The following is a 25,558-nucleotide window of genomic DNA, read 5'->3' on the forward strand; positions in this document are numbered from 1 at the left end:
TTTTTGCATATACTGTACTTAGCTTTGCGGAAACCTCAAGGAACATAATGTCCATTCTTATTTAGGTAACGCAATGGATGAGCCCCGACTTAAACTGCTGTTTGGGTCTCACCCCCAGTTGACCTGTCCCTTTACTGCCTGAGCTGTCATTGGAACTATCCTCTTATGTCCAGGGCCCCATCTACATCAACTTCTGCATGGCCAGAAGCGTTAACGTTGCTCAGATGCGGAAATATTGAAATGGTCCGTTCCTAATAAGTTAATATCCTATTCTGTTTTTTTTTACAGCACCGTAAGTTAATGCTAGTGCTCACCTAGCTGCTTCATTAATGCAGTACAAGTGGAGACAAATTACATGGGCTGTTTTTGTGGGGGGAATCAAAGGAACAAAGTGGCAGCACAAAAAAACAAGCAAAGAACTGTTACTTTTTCTAGGGATCAATTTGAAACTCTATAGTGATTGGGAAATAATTATGGATGAATTGGAATAATCCAATTTATAGTAGATGAATGATTTTTCTAACGCCTTTTTCCTGCAAAAATATCAGTGCAAATGACTGTAATAAGAAAATCAATAAATATTGTACTATCCTTTTTGGCTGCCCCCCCTTCCCCCTTCCCCCCCACGTATCGGCGGCCTAGCAAGTCTCACACCCTCGTGAGCCACCTACTCTACTCTCCTCTCAGTTATTTCTCTCACTGTCTCACTTAACTCCTTCCCCACCTCCACTATCACTTAATTACACCCCTCTCATTCAATCCCGCTCCCTCAATGCCCCCTCCTCACACTCATTCCCCACACACTCCCCCGATATCCATACAATTCCCCTCCAACAATACCCACACAATCCCTCCCACAATATTTACCCCCCTCCCACACTCACACAAAATTCAACACAGACACACAAAAAGCAACACACATAAAATACAACACACACAGTGCAACAACACACACACACTGCAATACACACACACACCCCACACACAAAATGCAACACACACACATAAGATGCAACATGCACACACAATTACCTTACTGGTGGTCTGAGGCCGCCAGGTCCCGGCTCTCCCCAGCTTCTGTGGGCCTCTCTCCCACGCTGGGCCTCTCTCAAGCTGCGGGCCTGCCTCTCTCTCTCCCACGCCGGGCCTCTCTCAAGCTGCGGGCCTGCCTCTCTCTCTCCCACGCCGGGCCTCTCTCAAGCTGCGGGCCTGCCTCTCTCTCTCTCAAGCTGCGGGCCTGCCTCTCTCCCACGCCGGGCCTCTCTCAAGCTGCGAGCCTGCCTCTCTCTCCCAAGCCGGGTATCTCTTCTGGCCGCGTGTGCCAGAAGCTGGGTGTTGTCACAAGTTCGGTCCAGCTTAAGGCGCACACTGGTGAAAGAGAGGGTGGACAGAGAGGCAGGAGGCCCGCAGGAGCTGGAGAGAGCCGGTGCCCAACTTCGAGCACCAGCTGGGTCCTCCACAGCCACCATGCCCAGCACAACTGTCCCAGCTACCCCCCCCCCACCCTGTCCCCCCCTGTGTACTATAAACCTATTATCTTATAATTTCTCTATATAATCACCCCCAATATTGTATGCTTACGCAAACAATGCAAAATCAACATGACATGCATTGTATGCTGATCTAAAGAGATGCATCTTCTAAATAATTATCTTCTAAATGTTGTGTGAACTTTGAAAAACTGTCTGGTTAGCACATCGGAAAACCCAGGTAAGTGGCCACAGAGGGTCACTCAGGTCCCTCTTAACTGCACTCACGATACAGATGGAATATAATATACTTAAAGTAACTGGATAATAACTGTTACCACCAAAACCCTAAATGGGAAGAGACCATCAAAAAGGTCCCACGGGAGCACTAAACACAAAACTGACAAAAAAATAATAAACTTCTATTAACTGTAAAATCCGACGATGGACGTGACAAAATATATACAGTGAAGTTAAAAGTCCCCTGTGACGAGACGGAGAAATAGTGGAGAGGAACATCTACTGATAGCCACATAAACAGAGTGGCATCAAGGGTACAGTGACCTCAATAATTAGAACCCCTTATAATCCGAGCAAAAGTCAAATGACAGAATATGTATCCACACAACGTAGGAGAAGATGGACAAAAGAAAATACAATGTTACATATAGTTACATAGTTACATAGCAGATGAGGTTGAAAAAAGACATAGGTCCATCAAGTTCAACCTATGCTAAATTTAGACAACAGATACTTTATCCTATATCTATACTTACTTATTTGTCACTATGCTGCACAAAGACAGTAATGAATAGGTCATATGATGGCACGGGCTTGCTGGTATAAAGGACCCTGCTGAATACAGTAGGTAGACAGGTCACATTAGTGTATAATACACATACTGTAGATCTTGACTGTGTAACTGTATGTTCCTCTCCACTATTTCTCCGTCTCGTCACAGGGGACTTTTAACTTTACTGTATATATTTTGTCACGTCCATCGTCGGATTTTACAGTTAATAATTTTTTTTATTTTTTGTCAGTTTTGTGGTTAGTGGTCCCGTGGGACCTTTTTGATGGTCTCTTCCCATTTAGGGTTTTGGTGGTAACAGTTATTATCCAGTTATTTTAAGTATATTATATTCCATCTGTATCGTGAGTGCAGTTATGAGGGACCTGAGTGATCCTCTGTGGTCACTTACCTGGGTTTTCCATTGTTTCTGTTTTCCCTTTGCACCTGATACACTAGTCTGCATATGGTGAGCGTTGTGTCTCTTTGTGTGTTTCCTGGTTATCACATCCCCATTATGTTTTCCTGAAATATGCAATGACTGCACCTCCTGGCTTCTTTAAGTCTCATTTACATGACATGTTCCAAAGGAAAAACACAACTGATAATAAATACAGTTTTATTAACAGTTCAAAAAAAAAAGTACTTTAAAGAGCTGCATACATACATGGTTAATACTATACATGAAATAAAACATAAACTGCCAATGTTTATACAAGGGGATGTTTATTTCCCAGCTCGTGACATGGACCACATTCTAAGAATACAGTTGTCAAAATGTGAGTTTTGCCAAAACTTGGTGTTTTAGAGATCAACAATTTCATTGTCGTCCATAATTTGCTGAAGGCTGTCGTACTGGGAGCCTGCATTACTTCTCAGATTGTTCACAGCTTTGTCCTTGGTGCCAGGATTCATCATGTGGGTTCCCCTCCCAGTGATATAAGATTTCAAAAACTTGAAAAACTAGACCAAAAAAGGTACAAATCAACCAGTTAGCATCAACATTGGGCTGTGACAGAGAGATCCCGAAAAACATGCTGCATTTATTTTTAGACGCCCACAATGGGGAGACCTAGTCAGTATAAATATTTTCCAGCTGCATCTGACCACTGTGTATTTAATGTACAATACATTTTGCTGAATAGTTTTAACTTTTATAGAATGAGCAATAAAATGTTTTGTGTGTACAGAATGAAAAAAGAAACATTAACATATAAAATGAAGTACTGTATATACTGTAACTGATTGTATCCATACAGTAGGGCACACTTTCTATCACGGGAAAAAGCATGCCTGGTTTATGAATACAGCACCAATAGTGCAGTTTTTTATATGCCATGATTCAAGGTGTTTTATCTAGATTTCGGATTGTTGTTTGGGGGTTTGTATTTTCATAACATTAGAAAAGTGCATAAGGATCAAGGCGGTAGCAGGAGTGTTCCCTTGCCGTACTAAAAGAAACCCCATTTGAAATATACCATATTTCCAGAAAGGGACTATTAGCCGCAGCCGTTTCGCCGCAGTCATTCGGCTGCCGTTTAGGGTAAGTGGTTAAGGTTTTGGGTTTTTAGAGTAAAGGGTTAAGGTTTGGAGTTTTAGGGCAAGTAGTTAAGGTTTTGGTTTTTAGGGTAAGGGGTTTTTGTTTTTAGGGTAAGGGGTTAAGGTTAAGGTTTTTAGGGTAAGGGGTTAAGGTTTTTAGGGTAAGGGGTTAAGGTTTTTAGGGTAAGGGGATAGGGGATTACATTACCTGTGGTGGCAAGCTGTCCTAGCGGACAAATTGGCCGGCGGTGAAACGGTTGCGGTTGAATGGTCACAGTTAAATGGCCATGGCTAAGTGTCCTAGATGCCCATATTACTCCCCCTGAATCTTAAATGATGGATCTACACTTTGTTTTTTGGAACTGAAGGGGAGTGTGCTTGTTATGCAAAATACTTTACATCTACTGTACATTCTGAAACACTAAGATTGTAATGGTTCTTTTTCCAATGGCATTGTTTGAAATGTGCTTATGTTCTTACAGCTGCATACAAAAGTAATTGTATTGTCTATATGGAATAAAAACAGTCTAATTTTGATGCCAAAATGAACTAAAATCATGCTGCAAATGTTTTTCATACCCTTATTCTTTCTTATTTTTCTTATTTATTTATAAAATGTTTTAGAAGGAAGTAATACATTGAGAGTTGCCTCTCGATTTCAAGTTTGTCCTGAGCTCAGTTATGATGACAGATACATGGTTACAAATACATGGGTACATTAGGTGAACATGGAGATATATATATATATATATATATATATATATATATATATATATATATATATATATATATATATATATATATATATATACACACACACACACTGCATTACATAAGGTCAGTGTTTTTTTTGTTTTTTTATAACCTTTTTTTGATTGAGGATCCCCATAGATATATTGTGAAATTCTGTGGAACCCCAACCCTCTCTAATCGCGCGTCTGAGATCAGATGCATTGGAAGGAACCCCAACCCTCTCTAATAGTGGGTCTGATATCAGATGCATTGTAAATTCTTTTGTATTTGGTACAATTGTCAGATCACCTGAAAATTGCAGGGAACCTTTTAGGGGTGCCCGAGGAACCCCTGTTGAAAAACACTGCATTAGTTGAACAGGGTTAAGTAAATATTGACCAATAAGAGATTGCTAATCAAAATTTTATGAGCTGCTTTCTGAAATAATTTCTAGTCATAAACATTTGGCTTAAAGCATATAATTTGCAAACATACAGGATAAACTAAATAAACTATACATTTTATGGTGACCTGTTTTTAACCAAGTCAAAGGTAATTTATAAATGCACTTCATCTCTCAGCCATGAAAATATAATCAGTTTTCAATGTAAGCATTTAACACAAATTATACACAAAACAGATCACTTATTTAAATCACAGACAGCAATAACATCATCAGAAACAAGTTTACCAGATCTCTGTTGTATGGGTTTCCCAAAGATTTCCATGCTCCCTCTCTGGAGGACTGAGCAGCCACACACGCAAGAAATAAGGAAATCACTGTGGCTACTACAAAGTGAGTGTCTTTCATCCTGACAAAAAGCACAGATACATTTACTGTCAATATACCTTGGTATTTAATAAAGAAAGGAGCTACTGCTTCTCATTTGCAATCTTCAAGTTGTATCTTTTTTTTTGTTGTTCTTCAAAAAGAAGCATTTTCTTACCTTTATGAAGAAGTGTTCCCTGTGCAGCTGTATCCCGCACCACTGCTTTCTTGTCATCTAGTAAACTGAGTGACAGCCAATTTTCCAGCCTCAATTTATACATCTTAATGACAATACGCTTCCCACACTGAATATGTGTGGAGATGAGCCGTATCAATTGACCTGCTTTGTTCACCCACAAATGGAGCAGCAATTACAGCCCTTTGAGATTATTTGTCATGAGTAAGAGGGCTGCAGCGTGTGCTCAGAAAAGGGTGCGCATGAAAAGAAGTTTCATGACATTTCCTGTTTGATGAAACTTCAAGAGGCCCTTGTGTTTGGAGAGATGCTTTACTCCTACGTCATACACGCTCACTCCTGAGATCTTCTCCATTTTTTTGTTTTTTTTGTCCCTCTAAACCCTTGGGATTAAAGTGTGGTTGTAATTTCAGTCATTTTCCTGTAAATGAAATGTCTACTTATATACTTAACCCCCGCAGTGCACTGAATGGCTTTGAGAGAGGTCGAGTAAGTTGGAGAATACTGGGTGAGACAGCGTGCCAGTTCAATGCGACATTGGCAGGTCTTGGTGCCTCTGCTATCGCACCTGGCACCACTCACCCTTTTCTGTGAGTTTCACTGGTTTTGGAGTGTGCCAGCTTTTGCCCGCAGCACCATGACTACCAAGCTAGTCCCTTTCCAGTATGATGATGATGATGATGATGAAAGCTGTTAAATACTAAATCTAAGTAAACAGAGCAGCAATAACAAAGGGCTTTGTCACTGCAGGGAGCACTTTTAACCTGCCTCTCTATACACTGCTTCGGGCATCTGTACTCTTTTGTTTGGAACACCAAGTAACTGATGACTGTCAGTAATTGAAGCTCATGAAGAGCAGGTCGTTGTATTGCATTAATAGCCTTGTCTGAATTCGGTGGACACGAGCGCTGTACTTTGAAATCCTAAATCCTGAGTCACCCCCTTAAGAGAGCCCCCCCCCCCCAATATGCCTTCACTGCCCCTGTCCACCAAGCAAGTGTGGAAGGGGTTAACAGCATGAGAGCAACTTCAAAGACCACCTGAAGTCTATCAGCCCCAACCCCTGAATGTCTGACAGGAACTGTGTGCTGATTTATTTTATTTCTACCAAAGAAAATTACATTTGCCCCTAATCATATCGCTGACTGTCCACAAAATGTCTGTAAACTGAAAGTATAACCTTTTGTTCATTTAGTTCAACCATGTATTATAATTCTGGTTTTCCTATCTGACTCTTGTGTAGTTGTGCTCACGTGCTCATGTGCTCACGTGATTTTGGCTTAAAAAGTAAACAAGATAATGAAAAAAAATGTGACTTCTTTCCCCCCCCCCCTTTTTTTTTTTAATTGAAATTTTTTTCCCCCTATAATAAACTTATTCTTTATTTGAGTTTTCTATTAAAAAAAGGTGGGGAGAGATACAGAAAATAAAAGGGTTGCATGTTACTCATCGTTTACGAACATTTGTTAACATACATATAATATCTTTATATTAGCGTAAACTTCAATGACAGCACGTGAATACAATACAAAAACGACAGGCTATACACTATCAAATGATATAGGACAAAAAGAGGAGTACAGAAAAAAAACTTTATTGCATTTATAATATATTACACGTTTTGGAGGTTATATAATATATAGTATATTCAATCCTTTGGTGGAATACGGAATACCTTTCTACGGCTGGTGTAACGTTATGTTCAGATTCAAACCACATTTCACTAAGGTTACTTCCATACCTATATCTTTAATTTGTGGGTCTTTATGGCTTTCCTACTTTGCTGCTCTTCAAATGTGGAGAGTTACCCTAGTGAGATAGCTATCCCCTATAGAGTTTCTTCATGGTTCCCCCCCTTTCTTAATACTTTTGCAACCCCCTCCCCTTCCCCGGCTCTTAAGGATTTGACATCCGATAGACTATTTACATGGCTGTGCTCAGTGCATCATCCCTTTGCAGGGTGCTGGATCCGTGCAGGGTGGGTGTAGGTATGCAGATGTTAGAATGAAGGGCGCCAGAACTTTTATAGTACAAATAAAGAGTTTTATTCACATCCATTGATAATGCTTCACATACGGCTTCACATAGACATTATAGTTACGCTCTACTTCTTCCCTTGGTAGCTCTCACTCATACACTGGGGAGGTACTTCTACTGTGTCCTTTAGTAATGTTAGATTGGGAATCTCTTGTATAACTTCCTCAATGCCCTGTATCTGGTGGACCCCCAGTTGAGGACACACTCTATTATCTGGGATCAAAGGATGGCATTCTACCTCTATACTTATCAGATCGGGAGTTTACTAAGGACTAAGGGAGTTTAGTGGGAACACCCTATATCCTCTGGGATACATATACATTTTGTATACTGCCCACTTCATCCATACTCATTAGATTGGGACTTCACCAGGGACCTTCTGGTTCAACTATGCACCCAAATGTTTACTTGGAGAACTCCCTGCTGAACACTCGCCTGCTCCTCTTCTGGTCAGGAAACAATCTTTTCTCATTACTAGGGGCTCTAACTATAAATGACCGTGTTCCTTAACGGAAAAAATGGTGACAAGATATCCTTAGTACAGTTCATATACACTTAAACATAACTTACAGGGAGGCTCCTCTCCCGTCACTCCTCCATGAACCTGATTTTAGAACACTGGGGGGCACTATATATATATATATATATATATATATATATATATATATATATCCTATCTCCTTACGGTGACATCACCAGTCACAAGATCTCTTGTGGAGTGGCTATCTTTTCTGCATGTCATCCTGTATCACATGATGGGTAGGTAAGTAATTCTGTGGGACTCCAGACTGTTAACCCTCTAGGGTTCTTGACCCCTTAAATATCAATAGTGCCTAGCAGGGGGGCTACATTTTGTTACATAAGAGAGATTTTGGACCAATTATTTGACGCATTACAGTACATGAACTCTTGAAACATTGGGGTGTAATGTTTGAATTTTAAGGATGTGTAGCATTATGATGGTGCTGTGCATTAATCTTATCTTTTGGGTTTGGGGGTGTCATTATACTTGAACCCACATGACTAAAATTATGGTACAGTAATTACTATAAATGCTGCTTTGTATGCACTGTAGTCTGAATTAGAATTTACCAGACTTTGTGCCTCATTCTTGAACATCAGAAATTCTTTGTGATGGGTTTAGCTCCTGCCATGAATATGCCCTTTGAGCTTTTAGACTGCATTATGTACCAGATCATTTTGGTAATGTGCCTGCCTTTTGCCTGTATGTAGTTGAACAAAGTAGTAATAGCTGGCCTGTTTTGTTCTCAAAAGTGAGAAATCTGTTGTTATGTAATAGGCTTTACCTAATCCATTATGATTTCTTCTATATTCACGAGTTTAACTATATATAGATAATCACCCTTTCTCAGACCATTCTGACATTTTACACTTGATGCAGTGATTATACTTATTTTTTGTAATCTTGTTACAATCAAAGAAAAACGATTGCATCATAGGAATGATAGAACAGGCTATTTCACCTTATCATGTCAGGAAAATGGTTTTAAAGGTCCGGTTCATTTATATCTTGTAAAAGATCCAACGTTTTCTAAACCAAGCTAGTTTTGCACTGGTTGAAAAAGAACCCATAAATTGATCTAAATGCCTTATCAAATTGTACCTTGGGTTTGCACCTAATAATCACCATTTACTATTAACATGGTTTTGTGCAGGGCACGTCAGACTGTCAGACTGTCAGACTGTCAGACTGTCAGACTGTCAGACTGTCAGACTGTCAGACTGTCAGACTGTCAGACTGTCAGACTGTCAGACTGTCAGACTGTCAGACTGTCAGACTGTCAGACTGTCAGACTGTCAGACTGTCAGACTGTCAGACTGTCAGACTGTCAGACTGTCAGACTGTCAGACTGTCAGACTGTCAGACTGTCAGACTGTCAGACTGTCAGACTGTCAGACTGTCAGACTGTCAGACTGTCAGACTGTCAGACTGTCAGACTGTCAGACTGTCAGACTGTCAGACATGCTTAGTGCTTTTACAATATTTTTTTAATCATGACAAATGACTAAGTCAACATTGTGATCCATTTGTGCTGCTAGTATGAACGTTTGTGTCAAGTGTATGTAGCACATGTCCCCCCCCTCGCTCCCCCCACCTCTGGGAAATGTAGTCATGGCTATTGCTAGGTGTAGTGCTGGTTCCATGTTTGGCACAGGAGAGCTGAGGTATCCGCGATGGTGTGGGGGAAACTCAGGAAAAAAGGGGGGAGGATCCAACGCTCTACGGTTTTGATTATAATGCTAATTTATTGTGCCACACAATGTTTCGACCTAAATAGGTCTCTCAAGTGACTAGGCACTGGTGTGGGGGAAGGCAGGCAGACTTTTAGGGATTCCTCCGGTTCTTCTTCTTGGTGACAGCGCCTCCAGACATAGGGGGGCTTCAGCAAAGCTGAAGGCGGTCCCCGCTATGACACTCCTTACAATACTCCCTCCACACAGACTGCAGCGGAGCCAGAAGTATAAATGAGGGGGATCTTTATTATAGCAGCCACTGCGATGTTGTTACAGTGAATGCTTTAGTTGATAAGTTTGATCCCTGGCTTCTGGATGGTACTGGCCTGCTGGTAATAGCGAGGCCTCTCTGGGTTGAATTAGTGCCTTAGCCCATGAGGGACTGAGCACATGTTTCTCTCCCAGCTGGGTGGAAAGCTCAGACCTCCTACCCCATGAAGGGATAGTTGGAACCCCAATCACAGACTGAAGGACCCACCCCTAAGGGGCTGAACTTCATACTATAATTTAGGCACTTCCTTCCTGTAGCTCAAAGAGTGAGGGCCCTGCACATGCACCACCACTCCTGTCACTCATAAAGTCAGCATGAGGGGGGAAACCCCATAGTACAGCCTGTCACTGTCTGTGTCTTACTAGAACTTACATGAGGTAGAGAGATGGCTGGAGTAGCCATCGCTATATGTACAAGGCCTACTTTACCTTTATACAGGCAATTCTACACAACATGAACATGTTTTGTTTGTTTTGTGCGATTTTGGCTCACTATACAGTGAACCACACTTGGTCACACATAGGGAGCAGCAACATGAATATGTTCCTCTACTAAGGAGTCAGTTCATAACCAGAGTATATGATACCAGCCTTAATGTTAAACAATATATTTTACGTAAGTGCCTGTGGGCTATCTAATTGTTTAGCAAAGAGCATGACATCTCTGGCACTAATGGCTCCAAGGACCTTTAGCACTTCAAACCTATAGGCAGGGCCACCAACAGGGCGGGGAGAGCCGGGATAAGTGTCCCGTGGCTGTGGGGGGCATGGCCAGCTGCCGCTGGAAGTTGGCCGGCCCAACTTCTGCGTCCAGCTGCTGGGCCTCTGGTTGCTGCTGCCGAGCTCCAGCTCCAGGCTCTCCCCAGCTGCTCTGCCGGCCTCTTCCCACGCCATCCTCTCTCTCCCGTTGGTGCGCGCCAGAAGCTGGGTGCACCAGAAGTCAGGCCCAGCTTCCAGCACGCACCGTGGGAGTGAGATGACGGCGTGGGAAGAGGCCGGCAGAGCAGCTGGAGAGCGCAGCAACGGCGATGAGCAGAGGTAAGTGGTGACTGTATTTGGGGGGTAGGGGGTTGGTAATTGTGTTTGGGGGGCTGGTAATTTTATTTTGGGTCATTGTATTTTGGGGGACTGTTAATTGCATTTGGGGGGCTGGTAATTGTATTAGGGGGTGGTGGAAATTGTATTAATGGGGGTGATAATTGTATTGTGGGCTGTGGTGGTAATTGTATTTTGGGGGGGGTGGTGGTAATTGTATTTAGGGGTGGTGGTAGTTCTATTTTGGGGTTAGTGGTGGTGTTTGTATTTGGGGGGTGGTAGTGGTGTTTGTATCTGGGAGAAGTAGTGGTGTTTGTATCTGGGTGTGTAGTGGTGTCTGTATCTGGGGGGTAGTGATGTTTTGTATTGTGGGATAATTATTGTGTGGGGGTAATTATTGTGTGTCTGTGCGGCAGGGGTTTATGGGTATTGGTTGAATTGTGTGTGTGTGTGGGCAGGGTAGGATGACCAGATGTCCCAATTTAGCCAGGACAGTCCCGGTTTTTGACCGTTTGTCCCTGGTACCGACATTTTTTGCCTTGTGTCCCGGTTTTTCTGTGCGCATCTGCGCGCGCATGATTGTTGATTGACAAATGTTGCGCGAGCACCGACTGCGTGAATGGTGATCGCTGATGGCGCAAGTGACCGGCAAGCACCGATCGCACATGCGCAGCCAGTGCTGATGAAAACCGGGACAGCGGTCAAAAAGTCGGGACAAACGGCTAAAGTCTGGTCACCCTAGCCATGAGTGTTTTGGGAAGTGGTTATTGAAGGAGTTAGGGGAGGAGAGAGTCAGCGCAATATTGTGAGATGTATCAAATGTTGCGCCTACAACTTTTACAACAAATACATTCGGCAAATAAGGATTTTGTTTTCAATTTAGCCTTTGATTAAATTTGTTTCTTAGTGTAGCCATGCTGTAAAATGGACTGCAGTTTCCTCCCCTGCTGGCAGTAAACCTGGTAAGTTACAGGGATGCCAGCAGTAATCATGGAGGTTTGCCCTCACACCCTGGTGAGGTGCCCTATGTGTGGATGGGAGTGGCTACATACTCTGAGTCCACCGTTAGTGACATCAGAGATGTGCCTGCCCCCTGGGGGATATAAGGCACATCACTGCTCAAAAAAAAAACATACAAATAAATTGTCCCAGGCGCTGTGAATAAAGTCCAATGAACCCCAATACCGTGAGCCAATTGGGCAGTCTTTGGTAAGGCTTCCTATGGCAGATAGATGATCCTGATAGTTTGGTGGACAGGCAGGGGTGTTGTCTGATCTGATGTTATGATGTTTCTGTAATCATAGAGAAAAAAGACAACAGGGCACGCACATGGCGTGGTATGGCTTTTTTTCAATCACCCCCCTGCCTAGAACCCTGAAATCCTACTTACAGGATGAGGGATCTCGAGTACAGTTGAGAGAATCTGTGCCTCACGTCTCCATCCCTCACAGCGTCTCACGGATCCACGTGGTCTGGTCTGCAGGGATCCCCTTACTCGGCGTTGATAGTACCAGGAATGGGGTACTCCAGCACTCCCACAGATGATAGCATGCGGGGGGAGGGGGGGTTGGAGACGGGGAAAGATTGTGGAAATAGACTAGTGTGATAACGTACAGGGTATTTATTAACACACACAAACACGATAAAATCACACTTACAATGTAAAAGATTGATGAGCTCCGCTCAAAATGCCGTCCGCAGCTTGTGCAGATCCCAATGTTACTCAGGGAACGGTCGCCACGCGCTGTACTCGATTCCGGATCTCGAGTGACGTCAGCAGTGGGGCGGACCGGGACTCTCCTCAAATAAGTACATTAGACATGTACACATAACGTTTTCTTTGAGGCAGGGAGGTGCCGGACCCGTGTGGTACAACTCAGCTGCTCTTCACCACTACTCGCATCAGACCGTGTGGAAGCTGGCGTCTGACGTCACATCCGTTACGGCGGTGACGACGTCCGGTCCGGTCGAGGAGCGCATTTGTTCTCCTGAGGAAGTTGTCATTGATAACGAAACGCGTAGAGCTAGTCACAGTTGCAGCTGCCTTTGAACTGAAGGCTCCCGAAGTGCCGAGTTCCCTCACTGCCTGCCCCCAAAGCTCCTCGACCGGACCGGACGTCGTCACCGCCGTAACGGATGTGACGTCAGACGCCAGCTTCCACACGGTCTGATGCGAGTAGTGGTGAAGAGCAGCTGAGTTGTACCACACGGGTCCGGCACCTCCCTGCCTCAAAGAAAACGTTATGTGTACATGTCTAATGTACTTATTTGAGGAGAGTCCCGGTCCGCCCCACTGCTGACGTCACTCGAGATCCGGAATCGAGTACAGCGCGTGGCGACCGTTCCCTGAGTAACATTGGGATCTGCACAAGCTGCGGACGGCATTTTGAGCGGAGCTCATCAATCTTTTACATTGTAAGTGTGATTTTATCGTGTTTGTGTGTGTTAATAAATACCCTGTACGTTATCACACTAGTCTATTTCCACAATCTTTCCCCGTCTCCAACCCCCCCTCCCCCCGCATGCTATCATCTGTGGGAGTGCTGGAGTACCCCATTCCTGGTACTATCAACGCCGAGTAAGGGGATCCCTGCAGACCAGACCACGTGGATCCGTGAGACGCTGTGAGGGATGGAGACGTGAGGCACAGATTCTCTCAACTGTACTCGAGATCCCTCATCCTGTAAGTAGGATTTCAGGGTTCTAGGCAGGGGGGTGATTGAAAAAAAGCCATACCACGCCATGTGCGTGCCCTGTTGTCTTTTTTCTCTATGATTACAGAAACATCATAACATCAGATCAGACAACACCCCTGCCTGTCCACCAAACTATCAGGATCATCTATCTGCCATAGGAAGCCTTACCAAAGACTGCCCAATTGGCTCACGGTATTGGGGTTCATTGGACTTTATTCACAGCGCCTGGGACAATTTATTTGTATGTTTTTTTTGGCTCATACAGGTTTGGAATAGCCTGTTGATTTTTTTGTTCCATAGGCTGCTTTTTTCATTATATCTTTTGATCACTTTAGGGTATACACTTTAATTTGTAATCACTTTTCATTCACATTGTGTAGATTAGCGCCTTTTAGAGGGTTTATAATTGTTTGTTTGTTATACATCACTGCTCAAAGTTAGTGTGTTGGAGTAAGGAGCAAGTCTGCGTTGAGACTTGGGAATCGGTGGCACACTAGTGCTTTAACTAGTGGCCCTATGTTATGTTAAGTAACATCTAGCTGACCAAGCCATACTGTGTGCAGGGATCTGGCATAGGGGTGATCTCTCTGAGGGGAGAGGGGATCCCACTCCATTGGGAGGGCGTACCTTGGAAAGGATAACACAGCAAGATGTGTGGCTAAGCAAATCACTGTAAGGGGCAGTTGGTCCGCACCGTAGCCATAATAAAGACACTTTGATCAGAGACATTCTAATGTGTGAGTCTGGAGTTACTCTACAGAGGATGGCACCAAGAAATAGTTCCTCATCAGAATCATCCCCATGCAGACGCAGGGATCCTGATGGAGGTGGAGGCGCTGCACTGGATATAGGTAGGACTCGCACACACTACCTCAGCTGCCTGTCTGGGTTGACAATCCCCAAACACCATCATGCGGGAGACTCAGGAGTCCTGTTGCCAACAGGTGCACCACCAGACACTACCATGTAATGGGGACTGGTTAGACCACAGGGGCCAATGTGAGATTGGGTGGGTCAGGCCAGGTCAGAAAATCCGTTACATTAGCATCCAACGTTTGTAGTCTGATTTGTTGGTGTCTAGTATTTTCATATTGGATATTTAAACATTTGAAACTCAAGATTTGATATGTAAGATATACTTGAGCAGTATACTTGAATTCTATTAGATGTCTTCTGTGTTTCCTGGTTTCACTTCGTGTCTTGTCTTCTGATCTTTTTGACTTTGACATTTTTCTATTATTCCATTTTTGCGCTTTCAATTTTTCCTGATGAATAATATGACATATTGCTAGTCTAGTTACATCTGCTGGTGTCACCTCCTCTGTTGGGATTTACCTTCCATATGTTTTCCATTGCATCCAAGTGTATGTATTATGTCCACTTTTTTATGTCTCTATCTAAATATGAATCCTTAATATATATTTTTTATTTGGGTCATATTGGGTATCATTGTGGGATACTCTTTGCTTTTCTGTTGATATTGAATTAATGACATTATTATGGGTTTAATTCAATAGAGTATTCAATAGTATTATTATGTCTGACCAGTCCTGATTTTTTATATGGGCTAATTTAGGACATTCCTAGATTCTATTTCAAATACTACTTGTTTTACATGCATGTTGATGCCTGTATGTTGGGCTGGCCTAGTGTGTCTATGTAATGGGGTTATGTGTAAAGATTTTCAAGCACAGAAATGGAAACAATACAATGCACAGCAAACACTATCAGGGCTAGATAGCATGAAAAAGTTGTATTTATTTAAGCAAAATCCATGAGCTAAAAACAGGACCAAAAATTTTCTAGCACGTTTCACGCCCAAACAGGCGCTTTGTCACAGATTTTAGACAAACACACATTTTCTGTAGGAATAGCTTAGTATTAATATCACTGCCATTGAAGTGGGCAAACCTGGTTCAAATCCCAGTGTAAGCTCTCCTTGTGATCTTGGACTAGTCATTTATCTCCCTGTGACTCAGTCACCGGGATTCATTGTCCCTGCAAAGTTCTATGTACAGCGCTGTGTACTGGCAGCACTATATAAGAACCTATTATTATTGTGTAGTGGACAGCTTTTTTACCTGGAGAGAATTACAGTAAATCCCCCTCCAGAAATAAAGTGTTTGACTCCATGTATATTTTCACACTAAAGAATTGGGGACTGGGTGCCTCAGAATGCTGTTGAATCTGCTTCTGTCATTGTTTTTCTTACAGGTAGCGTAATTAAGATGTTGGAAACACGCTGCAAGCTCGCCATTTGCATTTTCTGCTTCCAGGCGCTCTCGCTTGAGGCCCACAGCGTGGAATATTATGTGGCTGCTGTGTATGAACACCATGCTATACTGAACCCCAACTCTACAGCTTTGTGGGACCGCACCTCTGCACTAGACTTTATGTCCAGAAACCTAGACATCTATGACGAGCAAGTGATTGTTGCAAAAGAAAAGGTACGGTAAGCAATGAAAAGTATTTCCATCAAACAGCATGTTAAAGATATGATATACCTTTCATTCACAAGATTAACTTTCCAGCTTTAGCATCATCAAAAGTCCGACCGTTTAAATGTTCCTTTTCTCTGGAAATTGTATGAACATATCATGGAATGATTGACTACATTAGATATTTTTACCATGTACTTTGGCCAATGATGAGCTTAATTGCCATGTAATCTGATATGGCAGAAAATGTAAAGCAATTATGCAAAGGTGTGTGTATACAGTACATATACACAGGGCTCGACATGCTCACCCAGCCGCAGACCAGACATCCATTGGAGGCGCTGCAGTGACGCGCTACGCCATGCACAAAACTGCTGACACAGTAACGCAGGTGCATACAGGCACGCCCTCCCGCACTAAGGATCTCCTAGCACCGATGCTGGGACCAGAGGCGCGGAGAGAGGCCTGGAGCTTGTTGATGTGTCTGGGATGCCGGGAAGAAGCTGCGGAGCGGCGCTGTGAGGTTCAGTTGCCGTGGCTGGAGGAAGTGCTGCTCGTCGTGTTGCTGCTACCTCCGTGTGTATCGTGGGTGAGGCAGACTGAGGGAGTGAGGGAGCCCCCCCGGAAGAGGCGGGATTTCCTCGCACTCATGGCAGGTAAGAGCACCAGGGGGAGGGAGATGCAGCATACGACAAGGTCCGCGGCTCCGGAGGCTTTCCCGCCATGCTGGTAAAAATATCATTCATGGGGCCTGTTTCTGCTTAAGTATCTAGGGTAGCCGTGCATCAGCGCAGCGTCTGCATATCAGCAATACAGCAAATGCTGATTCAACTCTGCACAAACGCTCATACGGAGTGAGCCTCTGGTCCATCTCGCCTCTAGCTTATACATGCTGTCTCGGCGGCACTTGTAACTTTGCTGTGCGCACGCTCTCATTACCCAGCTGACGGCGGCTCATGTATTCGGAGCTGGCACGGCGCCACATCTATTCTATATTCAGTTGTCCGCATCGAGGGCCCTATTGATACCACGGTATTCCAGCCCCAGTCGGCATACTTACCAGGCCTCTATCTCTAGCCGGAGGATTCACCTGCCGCTTCGGTGGGGTTCCCTATATGTTTTGTCCGACTACATTATTTGAACGTGGTTAGGCTATGTGTGCTATTACTGTACGTCCTAAGAGATTTATCACTACTCTGGTATATGTATGTAGAAGTACCCAGACATATACCTTGACAGCAACTACACAGTCTTATCACTCAATCATACATCTCCTCTGTAAGGCGTGGCACACTGATATGAGCTCTACTCCTCCAATTGTCCTACGCGGACTCTGTAACTAAGGCACATAGCACCTGGTGTATGCATGTAGAAGAGGAGAAAGGGACAGGTGAGTGACAGACCCCACAGACGCAACACAGTGGGGCCAATTCACAAAGCAGTGATAAAATCAGTGCTTTTGCGTGCGACTATGCATTTTTTTATCGCGCTTTAAGAAATGAAGCTAAAAGCGGAATTCCCTAAGAAGTGAAGGCCATTTTTTTTTAAGGTCGATAAAAAAAAATGCACTATCGTGCGAGCTGTTTTTTGTATCAGTGCTATCGTGCTATAAATTCTATAGCGCGATAGCTGCTAGAAAATACTGCAGCCTGTAAGAGCTGCATAGAGACGCTGCGTCTCCATGCATGGCTCTTACAGGCGATCTTGCATGAAAAATAGTGATTTTCATAATAGTGTACATGAGCAGAGGGTCTCCTGAGCTGAACTTCATTGGTTTCAGCCACGGGGACCCCCTACTTCCAGAGATACAGGCCCCATTATGGGGTGCCGGTATCCCCTTTGCTTTTAAATCTCCCGCGTCACTCTCCGTCAAAAGCCTCAGGGTTTTCTGTTACCTCTTCCAGTTCCCGACCACCCCTGGTCCCACATTTCGATGGACTTCATTGTGGAGTTGCCCAGGTCCAGAGGAATGAACACTATCTTGGTGGTCGTGGACAGGTTCTCGAAGATGTCCCATTTCATTCCACTTAAAGGATTACCCACCTACCCCGCCCTTGCTGATATCTTTACGGAGCAGATTTTCCGGATTCATGGGATCCCTTCGACCATTGTGTCTGACAGAGGTTCTCAGTTTGTATCCAAATTTTGGAGAGCTCTCACGAAGAGATTGGGCATCTCTTCTTCTTTCTCTTCCGCCTATCATCCTCAGTCCAATGGACAAACGGAGAGAATCAATCAATCCCTGGAGAAGTACCTGAGATGTTTCATATCCGATTTCCAGGATGATTGGGCTCAACTCCTTTCTTGGGCAGAGTATGCCGTCAATTCTGCCAAAAATGAGGCCACCCGGGAGTCACCCTTCTTTATAAATTATGGGTTCCACCCTCCCTGTCTTCCCATCCCCAACATCTCTTCTGGAGTACCAGCTGCAGATGAACGCATTTCTTCCCTCCAAACCGCATGGTCCAGGATTCAGTCTACCCTTCTCGACTCCTCCCGCAGAACGAAACTACAGGCCGATCATCGTCGTCGTTCGGCTCCCAGTTACAAACCAGGGGATTTGGTATGGCTCTCCTCTAAGAATATCCACCTCAAGGTACCATCTCCTAAACTGGCACCTAAGTTCCTGGGTTCCTTCCCTATTTGTGAACAAATCAATCCCGTGGCATTCCGGCTCCAACTACCACCCAGTATGAAGATTCCCAATGTCTTTCATGTATCCCTCTTAAAACCATTTATCTCCAGTCACTTCTTTCCGGATCAGACTCGTAAACCGGACCCCATTACTGTCCAAAATAATGAGGAATATGAAGTTCACTCTCTTTTGGATTCTCGCCTATCCGGGGGCCAGCTCCAGTTCTTGGTGCAGTGGAAGGGCTTTGGCCCTGAAGAGAGATCCTGGGTACCTTTTAAAGGACATTCATGCCCCGGCCCTTCTTAAGTCCTTCAGGAAAAAGTTTCCAGAGAAACCGTTCATGGACCGTCCTGAGGCCGTTCCTGAAGAGGGGGGTACTGTCAGGAATCGGCATTCTCCGCACTCCCCACACAGAGCACTCTCTCCCTGCAGGGAGTCCCTGGACACACAAATCAATCCTGCCTTACCGGCCCCCATGGCTCCCAGTCCCTGCCGCCATCGCGGGATCACTCCCCTCTGCGATTCCTCTGCTCAGCGCCCTGCGCGCACACCTGCACCATCCACTGGCTCGGTCCACGCGTTACGGAGCACGCTCAGTCTGCACACTCTTCTTCCTGTTCCCCGGACCTCAGGCTCCGCCCCCGCACACCGCACAGGCATACTCAGGTTACCAACAAGACTCACCTGGCCTGTTATGCCTGCACCAATCTGCAGTGTCTCCCTGTAGCTCTTCCTGTCCCGCCTCCGTTCCTAATTGGACCTTCCTGCTTTATCTAGCTCCTCTCTGCTCTCAGTCTTTGCTCGACATAGTCTCTGCATGGAAGTACTTCTGGATTCTCTCAGTGTTTTCACAGGTTCTGACGCAGCTTGTACGACTACCCCCTCTGGCTCTCGATCTTGGCAGTCCTTGGTCAACGCTCACTCTGGTAACCCCTTGAACACGGCTTGGACTACAACCTATCTCCGCTCTCCACTCCCTGACCTCGGCAAGGCATTCTTTATTCTATCTCTACACCCGGTACCGGCAAGTATTGTCTACCTTACTACACCTGGCCTGGCAACTCTTATACCACACTCCGGACACGCTCCCTTTGCTGCGGGTGCGTGTATTACCACTTCCCCCTTCAGCTCAGGGGACAGGTCTGGTCTGCGGGCAGCACCGGCGTAACACCCCAGCAGCAAGGAGTAGTAGAGAGAGGAAGTAGAGGATTTGTGGGAGTGCTTCTTTTTGTGTAGAAGTCGTTGGGAAAGAGGTGTATAGCTAATGGTGCAGTGTATATGCATAGGTATAGAGGAGGAGAGATAAAGAAATGTGGATAGAAGTGCGGGAGTGGGGAAGTTGGAGAGAACAGAAAAGTTTACAAAAGAGTGAGAAAACAGGAAACAGGTAAGAGGAGAGAGTTGAACACACAAAAATACAGTTATCGCTCAGTACCAAAAACAACTCTCGGGGGAACTTGCTTGCTTGCAGTATGATTGTGACAAATCTAATACAGAGTGCTTTTCTTGGTAATGTACAGGTTAATAAAAGCTTAGACTTAGAACTATGCAACTAATTTTGACAGATTTATTATAAATCATTCTTCCTGGTAATGCACAGGTTATTAAGAATTTATATTAGTGTTAGGGACCCTTGAGATGTAGTCTGCCGTGTAGTGGCTCAGGGGCTTACAACACTTTGGCCAAAATGTTAAACTAAAATACCATTTTATTTAATAGATATCTATACATATATATTTAGGCACTGTGTCGTGTATAAGTTTCACTGGATGTGCACTGAGCTCAGTCTGTGTTTAATGTTCTGTCTCTGGTTTTAAATATATATTGCCATGCTCAGTAGCACTCCTCTGTGACAATTATATGCGTATGTATATGTTGTGGTTATTTTTGGGGGTTTAATATGAGCTTGTAGGTGTACTGTAGGTATGGGTGAGAGCAGGTATGTATATGGCTGGGTCCAGGATTAGGAGAGATATCCCCAGCAGCAAGGAGTAGTAGAGAGAGGAAGTAGAGGATTTGTGGGAGTGCTTCTTGTTGTGTAGAAGTCGTTGGGAAAGAGGTGTATAGCTAATGGTGCAGTGTATATGCATAGGTATAGAGGAGGAGAGATAAAGAAATGTGAATAGAAGTGCGGGAGTGGGGAAGTTGAAGAGAACAGAAAAGTTTACAAAAGAGTGAGAAAACAGGAAACAGGTAAGAGGAGACAGTTGAACACACAAAAATACAGTTATCGCTCAGTACCAAAAACAAACAATCAAGTATAAGGCTCCAGGTGCGTAGGGAGGAGATAAAGCAGAAACACAAATGGCGAACAGAATCACCCAGGTCCCTATTGGCACGCACTCATGATGCACAAGTATAATTAACAAGGATACATATCCATTAATTTCAACCAAAATTCCCACTACCCCAATGAGGGTATATCAACAATAACAGACAGACAGTCTGTATAAAAACAGAAAATAACAAAACTTTAATGTTGACAGATAGTCACGCCGAAACTAGTGTAAGTATGTACAGGTGAGTTAAAAAAGGAATAAAAATGATCCCCCGAGGGGAGGTGTATCAGGTGGAAAGTTAGTAGAGAGTTCCCAGGAATTGGAAGAAAAGTAGGAGTTGAAAGAGAAGGTGTATAAATCAGGCCTGGCAGGGAAGTGTAGCACTGAAGATTAAGCAGCAGCTTAGAAACTGAGTCTATAGATGTGTACAAATTGTCAGAGCATATAGAAAGTCGTTCTCACAGTTGCAGGGTTGTTTTTGAAGTGCAGAGTCCAGTTCTTCTTGTATTCTTTACCTCCAATATTAACGCCACAGACACTTCATACAGTATGTGACACTTAAAATGTTGCACAGCAAAGATAGACTTAAATACTCTAAACAGAATCCCATGATTAATAAATAAGGCAGGGGTTGTGTCTATTCAACTCAGACAGACATACTAAGGAGATGTTAATTAGATACAGTACGTTCTGTTGCAGTTGGGGTTTGTAGGAGATGTGCAGAGGTATGCAATGGAGACCGTTTTTAAGGTGAAACTAAAATAAGGCTTTATTGCGCCTGTTCCTTTAACACGGCAAAGCATTCAAAATACTAAAAATAAAGGCCTACTCCGCTTTGGAGAATATCTACACCTTTACTCCAGCCCTCTCTAACTGGGTTAGTAGCAAAGCTAATTATCACTGCAAACAACCCAGGCAGTCCCAGCAGACTCCGCGACCACCGTCCAGCGAGCCTTGGGGACTGTGCCAGCTTCCACAGATGGGGAGAACTCGTCTCTGTCCCCCTTCTCTGGGAACAGCAGTCTCTCTCACTCAGCATGGCAGCTCCCTGTGTCTGCCTTAAAACACTTCCTTGTTCATTCAGACCAGGCTGGTTAGCTGCACCTTAACTAGCTACTCTAGGTGAAATTAACTTTCTGTATGCCGAAAAGTCTCATAGCTGCTCTATTCCAGCACCCAGAGACACTGATTCATACACACGCATATATATATATGGGTGGGTTTTCTGACTATGCATCTTAACCCTGGCTGTGCTCAAAGCTGTGACCATGCAGCAAGCTTAAGCCTATAGGGAACCATGTATAAAATGGTTTTTGAAGCAAAAAGTGGCACTGTGTGCTCATTTGCATGTCATTTCCCAGAATCCCTTGCTGCAGTGAAAGTGCTGTGTGCTGGGTGATAATGGTGAAAGGCGGGGTTGCAGACCTGCCTAAGACATGCAAATGAGCATACAGTATATTTACATTTGCCCGGGGCGAGTGGATTTAACCTCCGGGCAAGTAAATATTGGCCCAAGCAGCACAATTGTTTGTTTTTTAAAATTTCCCTGCTCGCGCTGAAAAAAAACAAAAAAAAACTCCCTATTTGACAGCTGATTGGCGCGCGCTCCCAGGCTTTGTGGGCGCGCGGCCAGGCTCTATATGAGCCCGCCCCCAACGAGCGGCCATTCTTTCTGGCCGGAGATCTGTTGGAGAGTAAGTACTCTCCAATCCTCCATCTTGCGGACCCTCTGCTAATTCCCTGCAAGCTCCCTTACTCCCCGCTTCCCGCGCGGGGCAGGAGATGGTAGTGGGGGTGTTCCCCCTTCTCTCCCCGGTCCGCGCTTACCCCGACTTCACGCCGATCCCCGCGTGGGGCAGGAGATGGTAGTGAGGGTGTTCCCCCTTCTCTCCCCGGTCCCCGCTTACCCCGACTTCCCGCCAATCCCCGGGCGAGGCAGGAGATGGTAGTGGGGGTGTTCCCCCCTTCTCTCCCTGTCCCCGCTTACCCCGGCTTCCCGCCGATCCCCGCGCGGGGCTGGAGATGGTCACGGGGGGGGGGGGGGGGCGAGCGGGGCTCTCTCCCCACCACACTCACTCTCTCTCTCCCCCCCCCACACTCTCACTCTCTCTCTCCCCACCACACTCTCTCTCTCCCCACATTCTCTCTCTCTCCCCCCCACACTCTCTCACTCTCTCTCTCCCCCCCACACTCTCTCACTCTCTCTCCCCCCCACACTCTCTCACTTTCTCTCTCTCCCCCCCACACACTCTCTCTCCCACACTCTCCCTCTCCCCCACACTCTCGCTCTCTCTCTCGCCCCCACACACACTCTCTCCCCCCCACACTCTCTCTCTCTCCCCCCACACTCTCTCTCTCCCCCACACTCTCTCTCTCTCCCCCCACACTCTCTCTCTCTCTCTCCCCCACACTCTCTCTCTCCCCCCCACACTCTCTCTCCCCCCCACACTCTCTCTCCCCCCCACACTCTCACTCTCTCTCCCCCCCACACTCTCACTCTCTCTCCCCCCACGCTCTCTCTCCCCCCCCCCCACTCTCTCTCTCCCCCCCCACTCTCTCTCTACCCCCCCCCTCTCTCTCTCCCCCCCCCACTCTCTCTCTCCCCCCCACTCTCTCTCCCCCCCCCCACTCTCTCTCCCCCCCACTCTCTCTGTCACCCACACTCTCTCTCTGTCACCCACACTCTCTCTCTGTCACCCACTCTCTCTCTGTCACCCACACTCTATCTCTCTCTGTGTCACCCACACTCTCTCTGTCACCCTCTCTCTCTCTCTCTCTGTCACCCACTCTCTCTCTCTGTGTCACCCACACTCTCTCTCACCCACACTCTCTCTCTATCTCTCTCTCTCTCTATCTCTGTCACCCACACACTCTCTCTCTCTGTGTCACCCTCTCTCTCTCTCTCTCTCTCTGTGTCACCCACACACTCTCTCTCTCTGTCATTCTCTCTCTCTCTCTCTCTCTCTCTCTCTCTCTCTCTCTCCCACACTCTCTCACACTCTGGATCTGGATCTCTTATTTACCCTATATATCTTAACTGCCCTATACTACACTGAAATAATCTATACTGCTTTCTTCCAGATCTGACTCAAGCTTCACACGGAAGACATCGGAACCCCCATTAACCCAGAAGACAGGTAGGGAACACCTCCCCTCAAATGTATAACATTGCGGGAATGAGGGTACCTGGACATTGAGAGACTGCGGATCAGGTAAGATCCCAGGCGGGATTTCTGTTTTAGATATTGTGAAGCGGGGACGTCCAGACACTGGTTAAGGGGTTCAGGAAACTAGTCATTCACACCTGGCTTTTATTTCTAGATCCGACATTCTCACACACACACACACACACACACACACACACACACACAATCTCAGCCTTATTGGCACATTGCTTCCCTAAATGTATAAAACAAGCAAATTACAGGAGTGGGTAAAAGTTTGTGAATTTTTTTTAAATTGATAATATCTTATTTTACAGGAAACATTATCACACTCATTTGGTGCTATTGCTTGGCCCCACTAATACCTAGGGCTATTACCCAGATAAATAATGCCCATATTAATATTGGCAGTGTTTGCTACTGTGTTTGAATATTACAATATCTTACATGTAGCATCGTGAACAGATACAATATAAAATGGTCATATATAATACACAATATAAATAAAAAATATCCTATTTCTTCGATTCTGAGACGCACATTTTTTCCGATCTCCACATGTCTGAAATCGGGGTGCGTCTTAGAATCAATGTAGCAATTTTTTTTTTATCGCTGTCCATTTTCAACCATCTGTAGACGTGGGACCTCTCCTGCCGCCACTGCCTGCTTCATCCTCCGCTGACATGGGACCTCTCCTGAAACATGGTAAGTGAAAAAGTTATTTTCCTCAATTGTAAGGGCCAAATCGATGGTGCATCTTACAATCGATGGCGTCTTACAATCGAGGAAATACGGTAATATTATATTATTTCTTCAAGTGATACAACTTACATTTTATTTTTGTATAATAACAAAGCCAATGTAAGTTGGCGCTGGCCTTAAGTTTAAAATATTTATATATATATATATTATTATATTATTATTGCATTTCACCTCCTGAGGTGCAAATTTACTTTTTCTTGTTTGTTTCTTGTGTAAAGAATTACAAAGACTTTTTAATTTGAATGAATCTTCTAATACACTGAATAATTTGAAATGATTTCACATTGTTAGCTGTGATAAGAGAAAGCGACTATTGCCAATGTTTGAGACACCCTCCTCCTTCTACACACTTGGCCTGCGATGCTGACATTTTCTCTGCTTCCAGCTATGTTTTCTTGGATCCTTCATGCAAACATATTGTACAAGATGCACTTGGCCTCAAAACTAAAATGTTAAATATTCGTCACCGAGAGAGATAGTATATTGTTTTG

The 25,558-nt window shown here is 44.7% G+C and overlaps 1 protein-coding gene and 1 long non-coding RNA gene across 4 annotated transcripts in view; one reads left to right on the forward strand and one right to left on the reverse strand.

The window, feature by feature from the left end:
• Window positions 1–25,558, forward strand: part of BTD (biotinidase) — a 46,115-nt gene that overhangs the window by 4,839 nt on the left and 15,718 nt on the right. Inside the window, exons 1-2 of one of the 3 annotated variants that reach the window (XM_075586879.1) lie at window positions 3,782–3,802; window positions 16,004–16,236. In XM_075586879.1, the coding sequence (XP_075442994.1) occupies window positions 16,018–16,236 (219 nt within the window). In that variant the 5' untranslated portion in view covers window positions 3,782–3,802; window positions 16,004–16,017. Of the gene's footprint in view, window positions 1–3,781; window positions 3,803–16,003; window positions 16,237–24,967; window positions 25,011–25,558 lie in introns of those variants that run through there. The other 2 variants (XM_075586878.1, XM_075586880.1) reach the window with 2 other exon arrangements.
• Window positions 2,862–5,767, reverse strand: LOC142487477 (uncharacterized). The gene is made up of 3 exons (XR_012799237.1): window positions 5,478–5,767; window positions 5,222–5,342; window positions 2,862–3,222 (listed from the first exon to the last, which is right to left on the reverse strand). It is a non-coding gene; the product is annotated as an uncharacterized LOC142487477 (long non-coding RNA).

Source organism: Ascaphus truei, chromosome 2 (genome assembly GCF_040206685.1).
Source record: "Ascaphus truei isolate aAscTru1 chromosome 2, aAscTru1.hap1, whole genome shotgun sequence".
Lineage (NCBI taxonomy): Eukaryota > Metazoa > Chordata > Amphibia > Anura > Ascaphidae > Ascaphus > Ascaphus truei.